Source organism: Scyliorhinus canicula, chromosome 7 (genome assembly GCF_902713615.1).
Source record: "Scyliorhinus canicula chromosome 7, sScyCan1.1, whole genome shotgun sequence".
Lineage (NCBI taxonomy): Eukaryota > Metazoa > Chordata > Chondrichthyes > Carcharhiniformes > Scyliorhinidae > Scyliorhinus > Scyliorhinus canicula.
Window position 1 is genome coordinate 126,157,970 of NC_052152.1, and position 23,553 is coordinate 126,181,522.

At 46.5% G+C, this 23,553-nt stretch overlaps 1 protein-coding gene across 1 annotated transcript in view; it reads right to left on the reverse strand.

The window, feature by feature from the left end:
• LOC119969129 (keratin-associated protein 5-1-like) overlaps positions 1 to 23,553 on the reverse strand; it is a 148,432-nt gene that overhangs the window by 92,630 nt on the left and 32,249 nt on the right. Inside the window, exon 4 of the mRNA XM_038802347.1 lies at positions 9,986 to 10,120. Coding sequence (XP_038658275.1) covers positions 9,986 to 10,120 — 135 coding nt within the window. The remainder of the gene's footprint in view (positions 1 to 9,985; positions 10,121 to 23,553) is intronic.

Below are 23,553 nucleotides of genomic sequence, written 5' to 3' on the forward strand. Positions count from 1 at the left end.
CTGCTGCTGCCTTCCCCTGGTGAGCCATCTCCCCCAACAGTATCCAAAGCGGTATATCTGTTTTGCAGGGAGATGACCGCAGGGGACACCTGCACTGCCTTCCTACTCTTGCTCTTTCTTTTGGTCACCCATTTTCTATCTCCCTCAGTAACCTTCACCTGCGGTGTGACCAACTCGCTAAACGTGCTATCCACGACCTCCTCAGCATCGCGGATGCTCCAAAGTGAGTCCATCCGCAGCTCCAGAGCCGTCAAGCGGTCTAACAAGAGCTGTAACTGAAGACACTTCTTGCACATGAAGGAGCCAGGGACAGTGGACGTGTCCCTGAGCTCCCACATCGCACACGAGGAGCATGACACGGGTCTGGGATCTCCTGCCATGTCTTAAACCCTTGGTAAACTTAAACAACTAGAATTTCAAAATAAAAATAAATAAATTAGACAATGAAAAGAAAAAGAGAGACTACTTACCAGTCACTTACCAGGGTTAAAAAGCACCTCCTCACACTCTGCACCGAATTACCTCACTGCAACAAATTACCAAGTTTCAATCCTCACTCTCTATGAGTCTAACTCCGGATGAGTCTCCTGGAAAAGCACTCCTAGTCCGCCTCTCCATGCACTGGTGTGGAATTCCTCCTCACAATAACGTCCACCATCAATTTTCTGAGTAAAATCCAAGAGAAAATCGTGGAAAAGGTCCAAAGGTCCAACCCAAGTGGGAGCCACCTTCCCAAGTTGGACTATTTACATACTGCTCTAAAAAACTCTCCTGGATGCTCCTTACAAACTCTGCTGCATCTACGCCTCCAGCACTACACAAATCCCATTCAATGTTGGGGAAGTTAACGTCTCCCATCACAACCACCCTATTGCTCCGCCTCTCCATGCACTGGTGTGGAATTCCTCCTCACAATAACGTCCACCATCAATTTTCTGAGTAAAATCCAAGAGAAAATCGTGGAAAAGGTCCAAAGGTCCAACCCAAGTGGGAGCCACCTTCCCAAGTTGGACTATTTACATACTGCTCTAAAAAACTCTCCTGGATGCTCCTTACAAACTCTGCGGCATCTACGCCTCCAGCACTACACAAATCCCATTCAATGTTGGGGAAGTTAACGTCTCCCATCACAACCACCCTATTGCTCCTACGTTTTTCTATAATCTGTCTACATATTTGTACCTCTACTTCACGCTCGCTTTTGGGAGGTCTGTAGTAAAGTCCCAACAATGTTACTGCACCCTTCCTATTTCTTAGCACTACCCATATTGACTTAGTGCTCGAAACCTCCATCGTGCCCTCCTCAATCACAGCTGTGATATCACCTCTGACTAGTAATGCAACTCCTCCACCCCTTTTGCCTCCCTCTCTATCCCTCCTGAAGCATCTATACCCTGGGATATTCAGTTGCCAGTCCTGCCCTTCCCTCAACCAAGTCTCAGTAATACCAATAACATCATATTCCCAGGTACCAATCCAAGCCCTAAGATCATCTGCCTTACCTGCTACACGTCTCGCATTAAAACAAATGCACCTCAGACCACCTGTCCCTTTGCGTTCATCATCTCTTCCCTGTCTACTCTTCCCCTGATTCACCTTGAGTTGATTATCTAGTACCTTACTGGCTTTAGTTGCTGCCTCTTTACTGACCTCTAACTTCCTAATCTGGTTCCCATCCCCCTGCCACATCAGTTTAAAACCTCCCCAACAGTGAATGCCCCAACCCCCATCAGTTTCTCGAACATGCGCGCTATATATGCCCCTGCATCGGACGCCCCTCCCTCCCGGGGGACCAACGATCCTCAAGTTCTGCCGGCGGGACCTATTCTCCAAATCCTCCACCTTATCCTGAAGCCTTTTCTGTTGGTCTCTCAGCATCCCCACCTCCACCTCCATTGCTGTTTGGGGTTCCTCCTACTCAGTCAGTGCCTTCTCAACTTTCTGGATCGTGCAATCTTGAGCATCCAGTCTAAGTTCCAGTCGAGTGATTGATTCCTTAATTGGGTCCAAGCATTCCTGTTGCTGCTTGGCGAATCCCTCTTAGATAAACTTCATCAACTGCTCCGTTGACCACTGGGTCTTCGAGCCAGGATTACCATCAGCCGCCATGCTTTCTCCCACTGCAGCTTCAACTCAAGCCTTCTCAGTTTGCCTATTTCTTCCTTTGCAAGCACTCCTGGTCCGCCTCTCCATGCACTGGTGTGGAATTCCTCCTCACAATAACGTCCACCATCAATTTTCTGAGTAAAATCCAAGAGAAAATCGTGGAAAAGGTCCAAAGGTCCAACCCAAGTGGGAGCCACCAAATGTGCGACCTACTCCTTCATGGCCACCACCGGAGGTCTCATTTTGGTGAATTATTAATACTCTGAGCCACTCCAGCACTGTCATTGTAATGAGCTGCTAATTCACTTGAGTAACTCATGTCAGTCACTGTTGCTTTCACTGTCTCATTTTCCTGGGCTTCCTTTATCTCACTTTCTAACCATGCTGTTTACTATTACTCTCACAGTATCCGACTGTCTCTCACTATTACTGTAAATCAATGATACTTGCAGTTAGAACATAGAACATAGAACGATACAGCGCAGTACAGGCGCTTCGGCCCTCAATGTTGCACCGACATGGAAAAAAACTAAAGGCCATCTAACCTACACTATGCCCTTATCATCCATATGCTTATCCAATAAACTTTTAAATGCCCTCAATGTTGGCGAGTTCACTACTGTTGCAGGTAGGGCATTCCACGGCCTCACCACTCTTTGCGTAAAAAACCCACCTCTGACCTCTGTCCTATATCTATTACCCCTCATTTTAAGGCTATGTCCCCTCGTGATAGCCACCTCCATCCGCGGGAGAAGGCTCTCGCTGTCCACCCTATCTAACCCTCTGATCATTTTGTATGCCTCTATTAGGTCACCTCTTAACCTTCTTCTCTCTAACGAAAACAACCTCAAGTCCATCAGCCTTTCCTCATAAGATTTTCCCTCCATACCAGGCAACATCCTGGTAAATCTCCTCTGCACCCGTTCCAAGGCTTCCACGTCCTTCCTATAATGAGGCGACCAGAACTGTACGCAATACTCCAAATGCGGCCGTACTAGAGTTTTGTACAACTGCAACATGACCTCATGGCTCCGGAACTCAATCCCTCTACCAATAAAGGCCATCACACCATAGGCCTTCTTCACAACCCTATCAACCTGGGTGGCAACTTTCAGGGATCTATGTACATGGACACCGAGATCCCTCTGCTCATCCACACTACCAAGAATTTTACCATTAGCCAAAAATCTATCCTGGTCCACTCATGTCGACGCTATCACCAAGAAAGCACAACAGCGCCTTTACTTCCTCAGGAAACTAAGGAAATTTGGCATGTCCACATTAACCCTTACCAACTTTTACAGATGCACTATAGAGAGCATCCTCTCGGGCTGCATCGCAGCCTGGTATGGCAACTGCTCGGCCCAGGACCGCAAGGAACTTCAGAGAGTCGTGAATACCGCCCAGTCCATCACACGAACCTGCCTCCCATCCATTGATTCCATCTACACCTCCCGCTGCCGGGGGAAAGCAGGCAGCATAATCACCCGGCTTACTCACTTTTCCAACTTCTTTCATCGGGCAGGAGATTCAGAAGTCTGAGAACACGGACGAACAGACTCAAAAACAGCTTCTTCCCCACTGTCACCAGACTCATAAATGACCCTCTTATGGACTGACCTCATTAACACTACACCCTGTCTGCTTCATCCGATGGCAATGCTTATGTAGTTACATTGTATATCTTGTGTTGCCCTATTATGTATTCTCATGTATTTTCTTGAATTCTGTTCAATTCCCTTTTCTTCCCATGTACTGAATGATCTGTTGAGCTGCTTGCAGAAAAATACTTTTCACTGTACCTCGGTACACGTGACAATAAACAAATCCAATCCAATATTCCGCATTCCTGTTATTCTTTCCAAAGTGAATCACCTCACACTTCTCCACATTAAACTCCATTTGCCACCTCTCAGCCCAGCTCTGCAGCTTATCTATGTCCCTCTGTAACCTGCAACATCCTTCCGCACTGTCTACAACTCCACCGACTTTAGTGTCGTCTGCAAATTTACTTACCCATCCTTCTGCTCCCTCCTCTAGGTCATTTATAAAAATGACAAACAGCAACGGCCCCAGAACAGATCCTTGTGGTACGCCACTCGTAACTGAACTCCATTCTGAACATTTCCCATCAACCACCACTCTCTGTCTTCTTTCAACTAGCCAATTTCTGATCCACATCTCTAAATCACCCTCAATCCCCAGCCTCCGTATTTTCTGCAATAGCCGACCGTGGGGAACCTTATCAAACGCTTTACTGAAATCCATATACACCACATCAACTGCTTTACCCTCGTCCACCTGTTCAGTCACCTTCTCAAAGAACTCGATAAGGTTTGTGAGGCATGACCTACCCTTCACAAAACCATGCTGACTATCCCTAATCATATTATTCCTATCTAGATGATTATAAATCGTATCTTTTATAATCCTCTCCAAGACTTTACCCACCACAGATGTTAGGCTCACCGGCCTATAGTTACCGGGGTTATCTCTACTCCCCTTCTTGAACAAAGGGACCACATTTGCTATCCTCCAGTCCTCTGGCACTATTCCTGTAGCCAATGATGACCTAAAAATCAAAGCCAAAGGCTCAGCAATCTCTTCCCTGGCTTCCCAGAGAATCCTAGGATAAATCCCATCAGGCCCCGGGGACTTATCTATTTTCACCTTGTCCAGAATTGCCAACACTTCTTCCCTACGCACCTCAATGCCATCTATTCTAATAGCCTGGGTCTCAGCATTCTCCTCCACAATATTATCTTTTTCCTGAGTGAATACTGACAAAAAGTATTCATTTAGTATCTCGCTTATCTCCTCAGCCTCCACACACAACTTCCCACCACTGTCCTTGACTGGCCCTACTCTTACCCTAGTCATTCTTTTATTCCTGACATACCTATAGAAAGCTTTTGGGTTTTCCTTGATCCTACCTGCCAAAGACTTCTCATGTCCCCTCCTTGCTCGTCTTAGCTCTCTCTTTAGATCCTTCCTCCCTTCCCTGTAACTATCAAGCGCCCCAACTGAAACTTCACGCCTCATCTTCACATAGGCCTCCTTTTTCCTCTTAACAAGAGATTCCACTTCTTTGGTAAACCACGGTTCCCTCGCTCTACCCTTTCCTCCCTGTCTGACTGGTACGTACTGATCAAGAACACGCAATAGCTGTTCCTTGAACAAGCTCCACATATCCAGTGTGCCCAACCCTTGCAGCCTACTTCTCCAACCTACACATCCTAAGTCATGTCTAATGGCATCATAATTGCCCTTCCCCAGCTATAACTCTTGCCCTGCGGGGTATACTTATCCCTTTCCATCACTAATGTAAAGGTCACTGAATTGTGGTCACTGTCTCCAAAGTGTTCACTTACCTCCAGATCTAACACCTGGCCTGGTTCATTACCCAAAACCAAATCCAAAGTGGCCTCACCTCTTGTTGGCCTGTCAAGATATTGTGTCAGAAAACCCTCCTGCACACATTGTACAAAGAACGACCCATCCAATGTACTCGAACTATATCTTTTCCGTAAGAAGTCTTACAACACCAGGTTAAAGTCCAACAGGTTTGTTTCAAACACGAGCTTTCAGAGCACGGCTCCTTCTTCAGGTGAAGGAGCCGTGCTCCGAAAGCTCGTGTTTGAAACAAACCTGTTGGACTTTAACCTGGTGTTGTAAGACTTCTTACTGTGCTCACCCCAGTCCAACGCCGGCATCTCCACATCATCAGCAGGGTAGCAGGGTAGCATGGTGGCTAGCATAAATGCTTCACAGCTCCAGGGTCCCAGGTTCGATTCCCGGCTGGGTCACTGTCTGTGTGGAGTCTGCACATCCTCCCCCTGTGTGCGTGGGTTTCCTCCGGGTGCTCCGGTTTCCTCCCACAGTCCAAAGATGTGCGGGTTAGGTGGATTGGCCATGCTAAATTGCCCGTAGTGTCCTAATAAAAGTAAGGTTAAGGGGGGGGTTGTTGGGTTACGGGTATAGGGTGGATACGTGGGTTTGTGTAGGGTGATCATGGCTCGGCACAACATTGAGGGCCGAAGGGCCTGTTCTGTGCTGTACTGTTCTATGTTCTATGTTCTATGTATATCTTTTCCAGTCAATATTAGGAAAGTTAAAGTCTCCCATAACAACTACCCTGTTACTTTCGCTCTTTTCCAGAATCATCTTCGCCATCCTTTCCTCTACATCTCTAGAACTATTAGGTGGCCTATAGAAAACTCCCAGCAGGGTGACCTCTCCTTTCCTGTTTCTAAACTCAGCCCATACTACCTCGGAAGAAGAGTCCCCATCTTGCACCCTTTCTGCCACCGTAATACTGTCCTTGACTAGCAGCGCCACACTTCCCCCTCTTTTGCCCCCTTCTCTGACTTTACTAAAGCACCTAAACCCCGGAACCTGCAACAACCATTCCTGTCCCTGCTCTATCCATGTCTCTGAAATGGCCACAACATCGAAGTCCCAGGTACCAACCCATGCTGCCAGTTCCCCTACCTTATTTCGTATACTCCTGGCATTGAAATAGACACACTTCAAACCACCTACCTGAACACTGCCACCCTCCTGCGAAGTCAAATCTGTGCTCCTGACCTCTCTACTCTCAATCTCTCGCAGCCCAAAACTACAATCCAGGTTCCCATGCCCCTGCTGAATTAGTTTAAACCCCCCCAAAGAGTACTAACAAATCTCCCCCCCAGGATATTGGTGCCCCTTAGGTTCAGATGTAGACCATCCTGTCTATAGAGGTCCCACCTTCCCCAGAAAGAGCCCCAGTTATCCAGAAATCTGAATCCCTCCCGCCTGCACCATCCCTGTAGCCACGTGTTTAATTGCTCTCTCACCCTATTCCTCGTCTCACTATAACGTGGCACGGGCAACAACCCAGAGATAACAACTCTGTTTGTTCTCGCTCTGAGCTTCCATCCTAGCTCCCTAAAGGCCTGCCTGACATCCTTGTCCCCTTTCCTACCTATGTCGTTAGTGCCAATGTGGACTACGACTTGGGGCTGCTCCCCCTCCCCCTTAAGGACCCGAAAAATACGATCCGAGACATCACTTACCCTTGCACCTGGGAGGCAACATACCAAACGTGAGTCTCTCTCGCTCCCACAAAATCTCCTATCTGTGCCCCTGACTATTGAGTCCCCAATTACTAATGCTCTGCTCCTCTCCCCCCTTCCCTTCTGAGCAACAGGGACAGACTCCGTGCTAGAGTCCCGCACCCCATGGCTTACCCCTGGTAAGTCGTCCCCCCCACAAGTATCCAAAACGGTATACTTGTTACTCAGGGGAACAACCGCAGGGGGTCCCTGCACTGTCTGCTTCTTCCCAGTCCCTCTTACAGTTACCCATCTATCTCCAGTCTTTGGTGTAACTACTTCCCTGAAGCTCCTATCTATGACCACCTCTGCCTCCCGAATGATCCGAAGTTCATCCAACTCCAGCTCCAGTACCATAACTCGGTCTTGTAGGAGCTGGAGCTGGCTGCACTTCCTGCAGGTAAAATCAGCAGGGACACTAACGGCATCCCTCACCTCAAACATCCTGCAGGAGGAACATTGCACTACCTTCCCTGCCATCCCACTTAATTTCAACCAAGTTCTGGTAAACAAATATAAAACAAATAAAAAAATAATAATATAATGTAGCACTTACCTGCTCACCCCAATGGGTCTTGTTATTAGGTTAGAGGAGGAGGGCGGGTGGGAGACACTACACGTGTAGTGTCTCGGGTATCCTCTCCACCACAATTTATTGGCTAGGAGAAAATCCTTCCCAGAAGTCCGCGGGTCGTACTTCCGGTTCCCGCCTTATATTATCTTTGCTCCCACTGGCACCCCGCCGCTCTCAATGTGTCCCCTCCCGCTCTTTTCAATGTCCCGGCTGTCTTACCTCTCGCGCTCTTTTCAATGTCCCAGCTGTCTCTCCTCTCGCGCTCTTTTCAATGTCCTGGCTGTCTCTCCTCTCGCGCTGTTTTCAATGTCCCGGCTGTCTTACCTCTCGCGCTCTTTTCAATGTCCTGGCTGTCTCTCCTCTCGCGCTGTTTTCAATGTCCCGGCTGTCTTACCTCTCGCGCTGTTTTCAATGTCCCGGCTGTCTCTCCTCTCGCGCTCTTTTCAATGTCCCGACTTTCGTACCTCTCGCGCTCTTTTCAATGTCCCGGCTGTCTCTCCTCTCGCGCTGTTTTCAATGTCCTGGCTGTCTCTCCTCTCGCGCTGTTTTCAATGTCCTGGCTGTCTCTCCTCTCGCGCTGTTTTCAATGTCCCGGCTGTCTTACCTCTCGCGCTCTTTCAATGTCCCGGCTGTCTCTCCTCTCGCGCTGTTTTCAATGTCCCGGCTGTCTCTCCTCTCGCGCTGTTTTCAATGTCCTGGCTGTCTTACCTCTCGCGCTGTTTTCAAATGTCCCAACTGTCTCTCCTCTCGAGCTGTTTTCAATGTCCCAGCTGTCTCTCCTCTCGCGCTCTTTTCAATGTCCTGTCTGTCTCTCCTCTCGCGCTGTTTTCAATGTCCTGGCTGTCTCTCCTCTCGCGCTGTTTTCAATGTCCCGACTGTCTTACCTCTCGCGCTCTTTTCAATGTGCTGGCTGTCTCTCCTCTCGCGCTGTTTTCAATGTCCCGACTGTCTTACCTCTCGCGCTCTTTTCAATGTCCCAGCTGTCTCTCCTCTCGCGCTCTTTTCAATGTCCTGGCTGTCTCTCCTCTCGCGCTGTTTTCAATGTCGTTATTCCCATTATACTTCACTGTCGCTCACTGTTTCCCACTGCTAATCACTATTCCTCTCGCTGTATCTCATTGCCAGTCATTATCACAGTAAGAAGTCCAACAGTAACAAGCCTGCACCGACCATGCTGCCCGTCTAAACTAAAATCTTCTGCACCTCCGGGGTCTGTATCCCTCTATTCCCATCGTATTCATGGATTTGTCAAGATGCCCCTTAAACATCACTATTGTCCCTGCTTCTACCACCTCCTCCGCCAGCGAGTTCCAGGCACCCACTACGCTCTGTGTAAAAAGATTTGCCTCGTACATCTCCTCTAGACCTTGCCCCTTGCACCTTAAACCATGCCCCCTAGTAATCAACCCCTCTACCCTGGGAAAAAGTCTCTGACTATCCACTCTGTCTATGCCCCTCATACTTTTGTAGATGTCTATCAGGTCACCCCTCAACCTCTGACGTTCCAGTGAGAACAAACCAAGTTTATTCAATCTCTCCTCTTTGCTAAGGCCCTCCATACCAGGCAACATTCTGGTAAATCTCTTCTGCACTCTCCCTAAAGCCTCCACATCCTTCTGGTAGTGTGGCAACCAGAATTGAACACTATACTCCAAGTGTGGCCTAACTGAGGTGCAACATGACTTGCCAATTTTTAAACTCAATGCCCCGGCAAATGAAGGCAAGCATGCTGTATGGCTTCTTGACTAACGTCTCCAGCTGTTTTGCTCCTTTCATCCACATCATGATTCATTATTATGGTCACTCAAACTCGCCGTCACTCACTATTACTCACTACCACTCATTGTTACTCCCCTCTATCGCACTGCCACTCACCATTGCTGTAACTCACTGCCAATCACTATTAATCTCATTCTATCTTGCCGGCACTTACCGTTACTCTCACTCTATGTCACTGCTACTCACAATTACTTTAGCTCAGCCACTCATTATTCCTCTCACTCTAACTTACTCGCATTCGCTATTACTTGAACTCACTGTCACTCACTATTAGTCTCACTCTAACTCACTATCACTCGCTGTTACCCTCACTTTATCTCACTGCCAGTTATTATTATTCTCATTCTATCTCAAGGTCATCTGTGTTACTCTCAGTGTCAATCACATCAATGCAGTGATATTCTCTGTGTGTCTGGATGTTGTGTTCTACCTTTCACGGGGTTGAAACAAGAATGGCCACATCCATTACTGCAGCATTTCTGACTCCCAGGACATCCACTGTCGTCTGTACAATATTCGACACAAGTTCCAATGCCAATTGGTATCGGACAGGATCCCGTTTTATCTGAGGAAAGAAAACGGATCACAGTGAGGGTGGAATCAGACGAAGGTCCTACCTTCTCAACCTTGCCCTTTATCTGAGGTGTGGTGCTCCTCAGGTTAAACCACCACCAGTCAGCTCTCCCCCTGAAAGGGGAAAGCAGCCGATGGTCATCAGGCACTATAGCCACATTCCCTAACTTTATCTTATGGGGAATCAGATTGTGAAAATAAAATTAATCCTTGCATTTCCGACTCCAATTTCTGTCATGGGGAACATTAAAAAAAAAATTTTAAATTTTGATTGGTGAGTGAAGAGAAAAAGTTTAATGAAGACAAATGTCGGTTCCTTACAGTCAGAAACAGAGGAATTTATAATAGCGGTCAAAGAAATGGCTGAGCAACTAAATACATACTTTGGTTTTGTCTTCATAAAGCAGGATACAAATAATATATCAGAAATATTGGGATCACAGGGTTTAGTGAGATGGAGGAACTGAACAAGATCAATATTAGCAGAAAATTGTAAGAGAATTTTTTGAAAGCTAACAGATAGAGAACACTTTCTCTGTCTGTTATCTGAACACTTGACAGAACATTTGACAGAACACTTTCTCTGTCTGTTAGCTTTGACAAAGTGTCATTGGACTCAAAACGTTAGCCCTTTTCTCTCCATATAGATGCTTCCAGACCTGCTGAGATTTTCCAGCATTTTCTCTTTCGTTTCAAATTCCAGCATCCACAGTAATTTGCTTTTGTTTAGTAGAGATATGCTGTTGGGGAAATTGATAGGATTGAAGGGTGATAAATCCTCAGGACCTGATAATCTACATCCCAAAATCCTTAAGGAAGTGGCACTAGAATTTGTGGATACATTGGCATACTCCAAGATTGTATCGACCCTGGAACAGTTCCTACAGATTGGAGGGTCACTAATGTGACTCCACTATTTAAAAAGGTAGAGAGAAAACATGGAATTATAGATCAGTAAACCCGGCATTAGTAATGGGAAAAATTCTAGAATGCATTATGAAAGATTTAATAGCAGAGCACTTGGAAAACAGCAGCAGGATCAGACAGCCTGCATGGATTTACAAAACAGAAATCTTGCTTGACAAATTTAGAATTCTTTGAATATGTAACCAGTAGAGCTGATTAAGGGGAGCCAGTGCATGTGGTCCATTTGGACTTTCAGAAGGCTTTAGACAAGTCCAACCTGAGAGATTAGCGTGTGAAATGAAAGCAGATAGGATTACGGGTAGTGTATTGAGATGAATAGAAAACTGGTTGGCAGACAGGAAACAAAGAATAGTAATTAATGTGTCTTTTGCCAAGTGTCTTGCAGTGATTCGTGGGGTTTTGCAGAGATGGGTGCTAGGACCCTGAAGGGAACCAGCTATTTCTGAGAGGTAAAAGGGTCATTGATTTAGCCATTTTCATGAAAATACAAAAGCCCATGTCAAAATTCACTTTTTAAAATGAACTCCATCATAAGACTGCAAACACAATCTCACATTATAAAGTGTACAGCTTACAATAATGAAAGCAGAGATCTGCAACATTTACAATATCCACAGTCTAACTCAAAGTGAATGAAACAATTCATTGAAGGTCACAATAAGTTAACATGGATAAAATGAATCTGCCATTGTCTAAAATGTGAAAAAGTATAGCAGCCAGCAAAAAAACAGTAGAAACCAGAGCTGTTTAAAAGTGTAAATCACATTCCAATACACAACAAACATCTAAAGATGCAACATATTCATAGCTATGTTGCATATTGATGATTGACAACTAACCATCCAACCAAATGAGTATGAGACTCATCCAAGCCAATCAGCACATTACAGGGGTAGGGACAAATGGAGTCAGACTGATAACATTTTTCTTAAAGATAGAGGTCCGGACAGCCATTTTCTATTCCAGGATCACTCTATACCTTTTACTTAACTCCTCGCTATCCTTATTTCGTATTTTCATACTTGCACTCTAACTCCTAAATTCTGCGCAAGCTGTTTGCTTTGAGCAAGAAACCATTACTGTATTTTGCAAGTTCAATATGTTGTAAGTTGTCTGTCTGCTTTATTTTCATTTTAGGCTGTTTGCTACAGGGTGTGTTTAGTTTTGTTTTGAGAGCTGGATAGCTGCAGCCTAAGCAAGGATCTGCATATGGATCTCTCTCTGCAAACTAAGGACTGCCTCCAAATCAATTGGGTGATTTCAAAGTGCTGAATTTAAAACTGATCTCTGTGTTAAAAAGGGTCTTTTTTCTTCTGGATGTTGTTTGGGGATTTATTAAGGGTTATCTATTGAGTACTGTATTCTTTGGGGATTTATTGGTGTTGATAGTTGTTAAGATGGTTACTGTGGGTTTACAAAGTGTTAACGGGTTTCATAAACAAACATTTTTTAAATTTATAAGTACTGTGGATTTCTGTTTGCATCACACCTGTAGAGTAAAACCGTGTGCTCCCCATAACCACAATCTATTAAAAGTTGTGGGTCAGGTGAACTCCATGATATATTTTGGGGTTCTCTAAATCCTGGCCCATAACAAATTGGGGGCTCGAGGAGGATAAAAGTCCATCTATTGGATTGGCTGAGTGAAGTTAAAGACAGTGAGGGGTGAGCATATTGTGGTTGCTTTTCAGTTGTGGTATTCCAGTTTAAGTAGGGAGTGTGTTGTGGACAATGGTTCCTTCAGAGGCTCTGAAGTTTTTGGGGGTGGAGATGGTCACATGTAGTACCTTACCGAGAGAGACTAAAAACAGACTTTTAGATTTGACAAAAACATTGCAGTTAACATTACCTGACAAAATACAAAAATACAGGTACTTCTGGCGGTAGCTGAGCATTTAAAATTGCCTGAGATACAGTCTGACTCATTGGAAATGGCAAAGATCCAGTTGTAGATTCAGCAACTTGAACATGAAAAAGAATTAAAGCAGCTTGATTACGCAATGTGAGAAAAAGAAAGAATAGACCGAGCAGAACAAAAAGAAAGAGAAAGGGAGATACAGATCACGGAAAACAAAAAAGAAAGAGAAAGGGAGATACAGATCAGGGAAAACAAAAAAGAGAGAGGGGAAAGAGAAAAAGAGAGAGGGGAAAGAGAAAAAGAGAGAGAGGAAAGGAAAAAGAGAGAGTCTCAACTCGATAAAATGGCCATAAAACAAGACAGTCAGTTAAAATTGGCCGGCGTAAAGGGAAATATACAGTTGGATGATAGTGATGAGGATAGTGAGAAAGAGCTTTATAGTCGAAAGTTTGGTGGGGATCTATTTAAATATGTCCAAGCATTGCCAAGGTTTGATGAAAAGGAAGTAGAAGACTTTTTCATTTCAGTTGAGAAGGAGCTAGGCCACTGGACATGTGGGTATTACTGATTCAAACAAAGCTGGTAGGTAGGGCTGTTGGAGTCTTTGCATCACTAGCAGAGGAGGTATCTGGGTCATATGAGGAGGTGAAAAAATCCACCTTAGGTGCATATGAACTAGTGCCTGAAGCCTACAGACAAAGGTTTAGAGATTTAAGGAAATAACCCGGTCAAACATACATGGAGTTTAATAGGATCAAACAGAGTAATTGTGATAGGTGGATAAGGGCTTTGAAAATAGACCAAACGTATGAAGCTCTCAGAGAAATTATACTTTTGGAGGAGTTTATAAAATTCAATTCCTGATATAGTGAGAACTCATGTTAAAGAGCAGAGGGTTAAAACTGCGAGATTAGCAGCAGAAATGGCAGATGTTTGTGAATTAGTTCAAAAATCGAAGTTTGGTTTACAACATCGGTTTCAGCCTGTGAGGGATAGAAACTGGGGACATGAAAAATACTCAAGTGGTAAAGGTAAAGGTGATCTGATGGGAGATAATGAGGAGAATATACTTCAAATTAAAAAGGAAATCGTCATGATGCCATCTCTACTCGCCCCCGACCCCCCCTCCCCTCAAAACCCATTTCCTAATCATGGCTGTATTTGCTGCCCAATAATAATTACTAAAGTTCGGCAGCACCAGCCCGCCCTCCCCCCGGCTATGCTCCAGCATCACCTTTTTTCCACACGGCGTCTTACCCGCCCATACAAAGCCAGAGATCACCTTGTTTACCCGTTTAAAAAAGGTCCGTGAAATAAAGATGGGGGGACACTTAAAAACAAACAGGAATCTCGGGAAGACTGTAATTTTCACCGTCTGTACCCTCCCAGCCAGTGATAGCCGGAGCATGTCCCACCTTCGGAAGTCTTCCTTCATTTGGTCTACTAGTCGGGTGTAATTTAACTATATGTAGCCGTTCCCATTTCCGTGCCACCTGGAAGCCTCGGTACCAAAAGCTACCACTCTAAATGGCAGCTCCCCCAGTCACCTCTGCTGCCCCCTTGCCTGGATCACGAACATCTCACTTTTCCCCATGTTCAATTTATAACCCGAAAACCGGCCAGATTCCCCCAGAATCTTCTTAATTTCTCCCATTCCTTCTAGTGGGTCAGAAACATATAGTAGCAGGTCGTCAGCGTATAGCGAGACTCTGTGTTCCACCCCTCCCCTTCCAGCCCCTTCCAGCCCCTTGAGGCTCTCAGCGCAATTGCCTGCGGCTCTATGGCCAACGCAAACAGCAGTGGGGAGAGGGTACATCCCTGCCTCGTCCCCCGGTGCAGCCTAAAATAGCCCAATGTCAACCTGTCCGTCCGTACACTTGCCACGGACGTCTGATACAGTAGTCTAACCCAGGCGATGAAACCCCGTCCAAATCCAAACTGTCCTTGGTTGAAATTAAGTGGGATGGCAGGGAAGGTAGTGCAATGTTCCTCCTGCAGGATGTTTGAGGTGAGGGATGCTGTTAGTGTCCCTGCTGATTTTACCTGCAGGAAGTGCAGCCAGCTCCAGCTCCTACAAGACCGAGTTATGGTACTGGAGCTGGAGTTGGATGAACTTCGGATCATTCGGGAGGCAGAGGTGGTCATAGATAGGAGCTTCAGGGAAGTAGTTACACCAAAGACTGGAGATAGATGGGTAACTGTAAGAGGGACTGGGAAGAAGCAGACAGTGCAGGGACCCCCTGCGGTCGTTCCCCTGAGTAACAAGTATACCGTTTTGGATACTTGTGGGGGGGACGACTTACCAGGGGTAAGCCATGGGGTGCGGAACTCTAGCACGGAGTCTGTCCCTGTTGCTCAGAAGGGAAGGGGGGAGAGGAGCAGAGCATTAGTAATTGGGGACTCAATAGTCAGGGGCACAGATAGGAGATTTTGTGGGAGCGAGAGAGACTCACGTTTGGTATGTTGCCTCCCAGGTGCAAGGGTAAGTGATGTCTCGGATCGTGTTTTTCGGGTCCTTAAGGGGGAGGGGGAGCAGCCCCAAGTCGTAGTCCACATTGGCACTAACGACATAGGTAGGAAAGGGGACAAGGATGTCAGGCAGGCCTTTAGGGAGCTAGGATGGAAGCTCAGAGCGAGAACAAACAGAGTTGTTATCTCTGGGTTGTTGCCCGTGCCACGTGATAGTGAGACGAGGAATAGGGAGAGAGAGCAATTAAACACGTGGCTACAGGGATGGTGCAGGCGGGAGGGATTCAGATTTCTGGATAACTGGGGCTCTTTCTGGGGAAGGTGGGACCTCTATAGACAGGATGGTCTACATCTGAACCCAAGGGGCACCAATATCCTGGGGGGGAGATTTGTTAGTACTCTTTGGGGGGGTTTAAACTAATTCAGCAGGGGCATGGGAACCTGGATTGTAGTTTTGGGGTGCGAGAGATTGAGAGTAGAGAGGTCAGGAGCACCGATTTGACTTCGCAGGAAAGCGGCAGTGTTCAGGTAGGTGGTTTGAAGTGTGTCTATTTCAATGCCAGGAGTATACGAAATAAGGTAGGGGAACTGGCAGCATGGGTTGGTACCTGGGACTTCGATGTTGTGGCCATTTCAGAGACATGGATAGAGCAGGGACAGGAATGGTTGTTGCAGGTTCCGGGGTTTAGGTGCTTTAGTAAAGTCAGAGAAGGGGGCAAAAGAGGGGGAGGTGTGGCGCTGCTAGTCAAGGACAGTATTACGGTGGCAGAAAGGGTGCAAGATGGGGACTCTTCTTCCGAGGTAGTATGGGCTGAGGTTAGAAACAGGAAAGGAGAGGTCACCCTGCTGGGAGTTTTCTATAGGCCACCTAATAGTTCTAGAGATGTAGAGGAAAGGATGGCGAAGATGATTCTGGAAAAGAGCGAAAGTAACAGGGTAGTTGTTATGGGAGACTTTAACTTTCCTAATATTGACTGGAAAAGATATAGTTCGAGTACATTGGATGGGTCGTTCTTTGTACAATGTGTGCAGGAGGGTTTTCTGACACAATATGTTGACAGGCCAACAATAGGTGAGGCCACTTTGGATTTGGTTTTGGGTAATGAACCAGGCCAGGTGTTAGATCTGGAGGTAAGTGAACACTTTGGAGACAGTGACCACAATTCGGTGACCTTTACATTAGTGATGGAAAGGGATAAGTATACCCCGCAGGGCAAGAGTTATAGCTGGGGGAAGGGCAATTATGATGCCATTAGACATGACTTAGGATGTGTAGGTTGGAGAAGTAGGCTGCAAGGGTTGGGCACACTGGATATGTGGAGCTTGTTCAAGGGACAGCTATTGCGTGTTCTTGATCAGTACGTACCAGTCAGACAGGGAGGAAAGGGTAGAGCGAGGGAACCGTGGTTTACCAAAGAAGTGGAATCTCTTGTTAAGAGGAAAAAGGAGGCCTATGTGAATATGAGGCGTGAAGTTTCAGTTGGGGCGCTTGATAGTTACAGGGAAGCGAGGAAGGATCTAAAGAGAGAGCTAAGACGAGCAAGGAGGGGACATGAGAAGTCTTTGGCAGGTAGGATCAAGGAAAACCCAAAAGCTTTCTATAGGTATGTCAGGAATAAAAGAATGACTAGGGTAAGAGTAGGGCCAGTCAAGGACAGTGGTGGGAAGTTGTGTGTGGAGGCTGAGGAGATAAGCGAGATACTAAATGAATACTTTTCGTCAGTATTCACTCAGGAAAAAGATAATATTGTGGAGGAGAATGCTGAGACCCAGGCTATTAGAATAGATGGCATTGAGGTGAGTAGGGAAGAAGTGTTGGCAATTCTGGACAAGGTGAAAATAGATAAGTCCCCGGGGCCTGATGGGATTTATCCTAGGATTCTCTGGGAAGCCAGGGAAGAGATTGCTGAGCCTTTGGCTTTGATTTTTAGGTCATCATTGGCTACAGGAATAGTGCCAGAGGACTGGAGGATAGCAAATGTGGTCCCTTTGTTCAAGAAGGGGAGTAGAGATAACCCCGGTAACTATAGGCCGGTGAGCCTAACATCTGTGGTGGGTAAAGTCTTGGAGAGGATTATAAAAGATACGATTTATAATCATCTAGATAGGAATAATATGATTAGGGATAGTCAGCATGGTTTTGTGAAGGGTAGGTCATGCCTCACAAATCTTATCGAGTTCTTTGAGAAGGTGACTGAACAGGTGGACGAGGGTAAAGCAGTTGATGTGGTGTATATGGATTTCAGTAAAGCGTTTGATAAGGTTCCCCACGGTCGGCTATTGCAGAAAATACGGAGGCTGGGGATTGAGGGTGATTTAGAGATGTGGATCAGAAATTGGCTAGTTGAAAGAAGACAGAGAGTGGTGGTTGATGGGAAATGTTCAGAATGGAGTTCAGTTACGAGTGGCGTACCACAAGGATCTGTTCTGGGGCCGTTGCTGTTTGTCATTTTTATAAATGACCTAGAGGAGGGAGCAGAAGGATGGGTAAGTAAATTTGCAGACGACACTAAAGTCGGTGGAGTTGTAGACAGTGCGGAAGGATGTTGCAGGTTACAGAGGGACATAGATAAGCTGCAGAGCTGGGCTGAGAGGTGGCAAATGGAGTTTAATGTGGAGAAGTGTGAGGTGATTCACTTTGGAAAGAATAACAGGAATGCGGAATATTTGGCTAATGGTAAAATTCTTGGTAGTGTGGATGAGCAGAGGGATCTCGGTGTCCATGTACATAGATCCCTGAAAGTTGCCACCCAGGTTGATAGGGTTGTGAAGAAGGCCTATGGTGTGATGGCCTTTATTGGTAGAGGGATTGAGTTCCGGAGCCATGAGGTCATGTTGCAGTTGTACAAAACTCTAGTACGGCCGCATTTGGAGTATTGCGTACAGTTCTGGTCGCCCCATTATAGGAAGGACGTAGAAGCTTTGGAACGGGTGCAGAGGAGATTTACCAGGATGTTGCCTGGTATGGAGGGAAAATGTTATGAGGAAAGGCTGATGGACTTGAGGTTGTTTTCGTTAGAGAGAAGAAGGTTAAGAGGTGACCTAATAGAGGCATACAAAATGATCAGAGGGTTAGATAGGGTGGACAGCGAGAGCCTTCTCCCGCGGATGGAGGTGGCTATCACGAGGGGACATAGCCTTAAATTGAAGGGTAATAGATATAGGACAGAGGTCAGAGGTGGGTTTTTTACGCAAAGAGTGGTGAGGCCGTGGAATGCCCTACCTGCAACAGTAGTGAACTCGCCAACATTGAGGGCATTTAAAAGTTTATTGGATAAGCATATGGATGATAAGGGCATAGTGTAGGTTAGATGGCCTTTAGTTTTTTTTTCCATGTCGGTGCAACATTGAGGGCCGAAGGGCCTGTACTGCGCTGTATCGTTCTATGTTCTATGTTCTATGTCCCAGTACCTCCCACAGTTAAGCCCATTCCACCCAATCAAATACCTTCTCTGTGTCCATTGCGACCACTACCTCTACGTTCCTACCCTCTGGAGGCATCATAACCACATTCAGCAACCTTCTAATGTTGGCCGCCAAATGCATACCCTTAACGAATCCCATCTGGTCCTCCCGAATCACGTCTGGAACACAGTCTTCAATCCTAGAGGATAAGACTTTCGCCAACAGTTTGGCGTCCACATTTAATAACAAAATCAGTCTGTCGGACCCGCATTGCTCCGGGTCCTTATTCCATTTCAGGATTAATGAGATCGCGGCCTGTGACATCATCGGGGGAAGTACCCCTCGCTCCCTTGCCTCATTCAATGTCCTCATCAGCAGCGACCCCAGAATCCCAGAGAACTTTTTATAGAACTCTATTGGGTTCCCATCCGGTCCCAGGGCTTTACCCTACTGCATGTAGCTAGTGGTGTCCCTCAGGGATCCGTGTTGGGCCCACAATTGTTCACAATCTACACAGATGATTTGGAGTTGGGGACCAAGGGCAATGTGTCCAAGTTTGCAGACGACACTAAGATGAGTGGTAAAGCAAAAAGTGCAGAGGATACTGGAAGTCTGCAGAGGGATTTGGATAGGTTAAGTGAATGGGCTAGGGTCTGGCAGATGGAATACAATGTTGACAAATGTGAGGTTATCCATTTTGGTAGGAATAACAGCAAACGGGATTAGAACAACATAGAACATAGAACAGTACAGCACAGAACAGGCCCTTCAGCCCTCGATGTTGTGCCGAACAATGATCACCCTACTTAAACCCACGTAACCCGTATACCCATAACCCAACAATCCCTCCATTAACCTTACACTACGGGCAATTTAGCATGGCCAATCCACCTAACCCGCACATCTTTGGACTGTGGGAGGAAACCGGAGCACCCGGAGGAAACCCACGCACACACGGGGAGGACGTGCAGACTCCACACAGACAGTGACCCAGCTGGGAATCGAACCTGGGACCCTGGAGCTGTGAAGCATTGATGCTAACCACCATGCTACCGTGAGGCCCCTATAACTGACTTTGTAAGCAAATATCAACGATAACCCACTACCATCGGACCGGATTATTTGAAAAAAAAATATTAAAGCATGCTGCTGTGCAGAGAGACCTGGGTGTGCTAGTGCATGAGTCACAGAAAGTTGGTTTACAGGTGCAACAGGTGATTAAGAAGGCAAATGGAATTGTGTCCTTCATTGCTAGAGGGATGGAGTTTAAGACTAGGGAGGTTATGCTGCAATTGTATAAGGTGTTAGTGAGGCTGGAGTATTGTGTTCAGTTTTGGTCTCCTTACTTGAGAAAGGACGTACTGGTGCTGGAGGGTGTGCAGAGGAGATTCACTAGGTTAATCCCAGAGATGAAGGGGTTGGATTATGAGGAGAGGTTGAGTAGACTGAGACTGTACTCATTGGAATTTAGAAGGATGAGGGGGGATCTTATAGAAACATTTAAAATTATGAAGGGAATAGATAGGATAGATGCGGGCAGGTTGTTTCCACTGGCGGGTGAAAGCAGAACTAGGGGGATTGCCTCAAAATAAGGGGAAGTAGATTTAGGACTGAGTTTAGGAGGAACTTCTTCACCCAAAGGGTTGTGACTATGGAATTCCTTGCCCAGTGAAGCAGTTGAGGCTCCTTCGTTAAATGTTTTTAAGGTAAAGATAGATAGTTTTTTGAAGAATAAAGGGATTAAGGGCTATGGTGTTCGGGCCGGAAAGTGGAGCTGAGTCCACAAAAGATCAGCCATGATCTCATTGAATGGCGGAGCAGGCTCGAGGGGCCAGATGGCCTACTCCTGCTCCTAGTTCTTATGTTCTTATGTTCCTATGGCCTTCAGCCCTTCTGCTATTTCTTCCATCCTGATCAGGGCCCCCAGCCCGTCTACCAACCCTTCGTCCACCTTCGGGAACCTCAGCGCTCCTAAGAATCACCTCATACCCTCCGGCCCAGCTGAGGGTTCTAACTCATACAGGCTGCTGTAAAACTCATTAAATGCCTTATTGACTCCAGCTGAATCTACGACCAGGTTCCCATCCGTGTCCCTTATTTTCCCGATCTCCCTGGCTGCCTCCCTCTATCTGAGCTGCTGCACAAGCATTCTGCTGGCCTTCTCGCCAGATTCATAAATTGGCCCCCTCACCCCCCTCAGCTGCTTCACCGCCTTCCCTATAGTTAACAAGCAAAACTCCGCCTATAGCATCTGTCGTGCCCTTAAAAGCCCCACCTCTGGGGTCTCCGCATCTCTCATGTCGACCTGTAGTATTTCCCTGATCAGTCGGTCCGTCTCTGCTCTGTCTGCCTTCTCCCTGTGGGCCGTATCAAGATCAACTTACACAAATATGCGGCAGCCCTTGGATCAATACAGAAGGCATTGCACATATAGTCCAAAAAAATAACTTTTTTAACGTGAGCACTGCAGCAAAGTTTAAACACCTGAGTTCCCTGCCAGCCTTTTCCTTCTAGCGAAGTCCATCACTTCCTCAGACGACCCAGCACTCCAAACGTCACCTTCTTCTTGAAAAGGGTCGACTTTGCTTGGTTGAGCCCTACTCTTCCCCTGGCTACGTCCGTGCTCAGGCCTTGGTAGATATGCAGTATGCTGTTCTCCCACTTTCAGCTCTGTGTCGGCCTAGCCCACCGTAAAATACACTCCTTGCCCAGGTAGCTGTGAAATCTCACCACCATTGCCCTTGTGAGGTCACCTACACGTGGCTTCCTCGCTAGCACTCTGTGAGCCCTGTCCACCTCCAAGGGATGGATGAATAGAACAAAGAACAAAGAACAAAGGAGAGCATGGTAGCATTGCGGATAGCACAATCGCTTCACAGCTCCAGGGCCCCAGTTTCGATTCCGGCTTGGGTCACTGTCTGTGCGGAGTCTGCACATCCTCCCCGTGTGTGCGTGGGTTTCCTCCGGGTGCTCCGGTTTCCTCCCACAGTCCAAAGATGTGCAGGTTAGGTGGATTGGCCATGCTAAATTGCCCTTCGTGTCCAAAATTGCCATTAGTGTTGGGTGGGGTTACTGGGTTATGGGGATAGGGTAGAGGTGTTGACCTTGGGTAGGGTGCTCTTTCCAAGAGCCGGTGCAGACTCTATGGGCTGAATGGCCTCCTTCTGCACTGTAAATTCTATGTAAACAAAGAAAATTACAGCATAGGAACAGGCCCTTCGGCCTTCCCAGCCTGCGCCGATCCAGATCCTTTATCTAAACCTGTCGCTTATTTTCCAAGGATCGACTTCCCTCTGTTCCCCGCCCATTCATATATCTGTCTAAATGCATCTTAAATGATGCTATCATTTGGATAGGGATTTGGATAGGTTAAGTGAATGGGCTCGGGTCTGGCAGATGGAATACAATGTTGACAAATGTGAGGTTATCCATTTTGGTAGGAATAACAGCAAACGGGATTATTATTTAAACGATAAAATATTAAAGCATGCCGCTGTTCAGAGAAACTTGGGTGTGCTAGTGCATGAGTCACAGAAGGTTGGTTTACAAGTGCAACAGGTGATTAAGAAGGCAAATGGAATTTTGTCCTTCATTGCTAGAGGGATGGAGTTTAAGACTAGGGAGGTTATGTTGCAATTGTATAAGGTGTTAGTGCGGCCACACCTGGAGTATTGTGTTCAGTTTTGGTCTCCTTACTTGAGAAAGGACGTACTGGCACTGGAGGGTGTGCAGAGGAGATTCACTAGGTTAATCCCAGAGCTGAAGGGGTTGGATTATGAGGAGAGGTTGAGTAGACTGGGACTGTACTCGTTGGAATTTAGAAGGATGAGGGGGGATCTTATAGAAACATTTAAAATTATGAAGGGAATAGATAGGATAGATGCGGGCAGGTTGTTTCCACTGGCGGGTGACAGCAGAACTAGGGGGCATAGCCTCAAAATAAGGGGAAGTAGATTTAGGACTGAGTTTAGGAGGAACTTCTTCACCCAAAGGGTTGTGAATCTATGGAATTCCTTGCCCAGTGAAGCAGTTGAGGCTCCTTCATTACATGTTTTTAAGGTAAAGATAGATAGTTTTTTGAAGAATAAAGGGATTAAGGGTTATGGTGTTCGGGCCGGAAAGTGGAGCTGAGTCCACAAAAGATCAGCCATGATCTAATTGAATGGCGGAGCAGGCTCGAGGGGCCAGATGGCCTACTCCTGCTCCTAGTTCTTATGTTCTTATGTTCTTATCATGCACACCTCTACCACCTCCGCTGGCAATGCGTTCCAGGCACCCACTACCCTCTGCGTAAAATACTTTCCACGCACATCTCCCTTAAACATTCTCCCTCTCACCTTGAAATCATGACCCCTTGTAATTGACACCCCCACTCTTGGAAAAAGCTTGTTGCTATCCACCCTGTCCATACCTCTCATATTATTGGAGACCTCAATCAGGTCCCCCTCAACCTCCGCCTTTCCAACGAAAACAATCCTAATCTACTCAACCTTTCTTCATAGCTAGCACCCTCCACACCAGGCAACATCCTGGTGAACCTCCTCTGCACCCTCTCTAAAGCATCAACATCCTTCTGGTAATGTGGCAACCAGAACTGCGCGCAGTATTCCAAATGTGGCCTAACCAAAGTCCTATACAACTGTAACATGACCTGCCGACTCTTGTACTCAATACCCCGTCCGATGAAGGCAAGCATGCTGTATGCCTTCTTGACCACTCTATCGACCTGCGTTGCCACCTTCAGGGAACAATCTGAACTCCCAGAT